Consider the following 3483-nt stretch of genomic DNA (forward strand, 5'->3'; position numbering starts at 1 on the left):
TCATATAGTAACCGCTGTTTTGACCAGTAGACTTAGTTATTATGCGTTGACATAATGGCGCACTGGTTAGCATGGCCACCTCTTAAGCATGATGATGCGGGTTCGACGCCTGATCAATGTTAGCATGGAGTGAGCTGAAGTGCATGGCGCTGAAGATTTGAATCTTTGAAATGCGCTGAGGTCTGACATATCAGGCAGAATGGTTTGCCATCACGTTCAACAAAAAATAGAAACTTTCCCACTCTGATTAAAACGTCCTGTGTTCATCTACGTATTTTCGTTTTGCTGTGCATCTTTTCCCTGCCATTTCGAGAGCCCAATTGACACTCATAGTTTAAAGAAATGTGTTTGCCCATCCTACTTTGTGGAATTTCACCACATGCGCTTTTGACCAAAATACCAAATTGAACTCAAGTGAAGCCAACACGCACAACCCCCCCCCCCCCCCCCCCACACACACACACACACAAATGTTGATATGAACATAAAAGAGCCGCATGCGGTTCGGGAGTTGCGGCTTGGCCAAACCTGTACTATACAACTTTATTTGTATAAAATTTTCACAACAGCTGTCACACAAACAAAGCGGGAAAAACCGAAGACGTGCGTGTTCCGCCCACGCTGGATTTATTTGCACCTTTGAAAAGACACCGTATTGCCGCAGATGTGGCAAAGAGTACTTTTGGGCATCTGAGACGGAAGGATGTCCAAAGCATCACGTCACCTGCTCTGGTAGGCATGGTGGTGGGACGTTGAGGTCAACCGCTTTGGGGTTGGCTGACTCTTTGATCGCAGGATGCCACACACTTGAAGACAGAAGCAGAAAAGCAGAGCTAAATGCAAAATGTACTCACCGGTGACTCCAATTTTTTTCCCCCCTGAAGAAACAGCTGGACGGGTGGCCCCGGCTGGCCAGTGGGACTCTTGTTATTCTGACCCTTTTTAGTGCGCGTTTGGGGCAACAACCGTTTTTTGTGGCGCTCTCTTCTGGTTCAAAAGTGCCCTGCATGTGAATTTGCTTTTCCTGCCTTCTGATTGGATGAGCGCCGGTGTGACGCGGTGCCTCTGTCACCGTGGCGGGGGGTATACGTTGGCATCGGAGCGTCTGCCAACGTCTGAGACCGGCTGGCAGTGTATCGGAGGTGTCGAGTGCGGTGCCGCTGGAGCTCACTCACCAGCTGGTGTTAGGGCCACAGAATGAAGGCCAAGGAGAAGAATAGAAAGAGAAACAGAAACTTCTCCTCCAATTGTTTGATTTGTCTCTTCTGAGCTTCGATGAATTCTTTCAGCTCTTTGTTCCTCTAGGACGGACAAATGGAAAGTGGCATTCAAAAGCCAGTAAGCGTGCAAGTAAGTGCCGGGCTGGCTTTGGGCCCTTACCTGTTGCGCGCTGTGCAGCAGATCCATTCTCTCTTGGAGGATGCAAGCGTCGCGCTCCCTCAACTCGCACATCAGGGCTCGCTTCCATTGGTCCACGGCGCTCCTAAGCTCTTCTCTCTGATCCGCCGTCAGCACGTCATTCACGCCAGCGTGGCTGGCTTTTTCGCCGTCCGTGGCGGGGCAGTCCCGCTGCGGTAGCGCCTCGTACAACATGGCCTCCAGCTCCAGGATCCTCTGGGCCGCAATCCTCGTCCATCAGTGGTCCGGCGGGAGATTTGAGGGCGGCTTACCTTATGAGCCTGGTCCATGGAACACTTCCTGAAGTCCAACTCTTCATCCAGGTAGCCCTTCTGCTTGCAGAACATATCCTAGCACAGCTCAAGGTCAGAATTGTTGGGGCACATTGCCGGAGTTCCCCTTGGCTGATGTCGCGTGTCTGTCTACCTTCTCACTTTCAATGTCCAACATCTTCTGTTGAAGTGCTGACTTGGTCACTTTGATGTATTCTAACCACTGAGGAAAGGCTGCTGTCACATAAGCAGAATGCGAGAGCGTGCGTGGACGTGCGCGTTACCTTCTCGGCTAGGGTGAGAAGGGTCCTGGCGTGAATCACGACCACCTGCTCCTCGTTGGTGAGATTCTGCAAGAGCCCAAAGGCACAGCGTCAACAAGCTTCTTTCAGCGCAAAGCCTTCCAAAAGTCACATTTGAGCCGCCGAGTCTCGTGGAGTGCGAACATAAGGAGTTCGACATACACTTACGGCGTTATAGCCCAGGATGTCCAGCTTCTTCATCAGATCACTGATGACGATGTCCGGGGGAAAGGCGCAAGGAGCAATGTAAGGTGTTCTGGGACCTCGGGTTAAGGTTAGGGTTGCGAGGGACGCCTTACGTACGCTCACGCCCTCGGCCTCGCAGTAGATCTGCAAAGGGCTGAGGCCGTCTGGGAAACGGACTTGCAGAAACTTCAAGACGGGGGAGCGCCACTCCCTCTCCTGAAAGGCAGAGGCATGCATCCGTCCGTCCGTCCGTCCGTCCGTCACATCTCTGGCCTCAACACGCTTGTGCGAGTCTTCCCACCTCCAGCTCCAGGATGCGGAACTCAAGCAGTTCGTTTTGGTCTCGGATATCCTGGATGTGCTCTTTCAGACGCGCTTCTTCCGCCTCCATCCGCCTGACCTGAAAAGACAGTCAGACCTCATCTGCGGGGCTTCCCGACAGGTGTGACGCCAAGCGACTCCGCCCAGCGCCTTTCTTTCCGTCACCTTTTCGGCCAACTGCTGATTGCTCTGACGCAGCAGCTGCTTCTCCTCCACCCACTTGACATTCTAGAAGAGACAAACGCGTGGACAGCTTTGGAATGTTGTGTCATTTTCATCCACAAATTCTTTGGTTGACTGGAAAATGACATTTGCTTTTCTCCGCATTTTCCCAGCCACGTTCGGGGGGGGGTTGGTCCAGTAATGCCAGACGGATGAGTGACTGAAGAATGTAGCTATTTTGTCTGAGAAAAAGGTGTGCTCATTGATGAGCTTACCTGTCCTTGTTGCTTCAGCGCTGACTCCAGATCTGCTACTCTGCTTTGATAGTGACCCATTTCTACCATCAGCTTTTCTCTGGTCTGAAAGGAGGAGGAGGGAGGCTCCTCCTCCTCCTTTCAGACCAGAGAACACCCGAGGCTGGGTGAGAACGGGGAGGCTGCGACCCGGCCGGGGGTTGCGGGAAGGGGCGCCACCTTGATCTCCTTCTCGGCGTCGTAGTCCCCTTCGCTGGTCTGGGCTAGCAGAGCGTAGGCTCGTTGCAGCGCTTGATATTCTTGCGTCAGCTGGCGGTAGCGAAGCTCCGCCTCTTCATGCACACACCAATGCAACACAGCACTAGTACCAGAATCAGTCAGACCGGCGACAAAGCACCCGCGACGCAAAGACGAGTCCGATTCCAGGCTGAAGAGGAATGTTTGGTGCCAATACGCTGGCAGAAATGGCGGGCTACCTCTTCGGGTTCCGTGTCGGGGGTTCTGTCGGTGTGAAAAGACAAGGACGATCCGTCCGAGTCCACCAACACGTCTTCGTCGTAGCCGTAAAATGTTTCGATGACCTGCGGG

The 3483-nt window shown here is 53.0% G+C and overlaps 1 protein-coding gene across 2 annotated transcripts; it reads right to left on the minus strand.

The window, feature by feature from the left end:
• Nucleotides 1–519: 519 nt before the first annotated feature.
• On the minus strand, nt 520–1909 carry LOC148378884 (janus kinase and microtubule-interacting protein 3-like). 2 transcript variants are annotated; one of them, XM_088367671.1, is made up of 4 exons: nt 1825–1909; nt 1381–1748; nt 1176–1301; nt 520–806 (listed from the first exon to the last, which is right to left on the minus strand). In XM_088367671.1, the coding sequence occupies exons 2-3, from the start codon at nt 1591–1593 to the stop codon at nt 1185–1187; spliced, it is 330 nt and encodes a 109-aa protein (XP_088223797.1). In that variant the 5' UTR covers nt 1594–1748; nt 1825–1909; the 3' UTR covers nt 520–806; nt 1176–1184. The 2 variants fall into 2 exon arrangements, with proteins under 2 accessions (XP_088223797.1, XP_088223796.1); XM_088367670.1 differs by lacking the exon at nt 520–806 and having other exon boundaries at nt 817–1301.
• Nucleotides 1910–3483: the final 1574 nt, after the last annotated feature.

The sequence above is a fragment of the Syngnathus floridae genome, unplaced genomic scaffold (genome assembly GCF_059516105.1).
Source record: "Syngnathus floridae isolate MCC-2025c unplaced genomic scaffold, RoL_Sflo_1.0 HiC_scaffold_24, whole genome shotgun sequence".
Lineage (NCBI taxonomy): Eukaryota > Metazoa > Chordata > Actinopteri > Syngnathiformes > Syngnathidae > Syngnathus > Syngnathus floridae.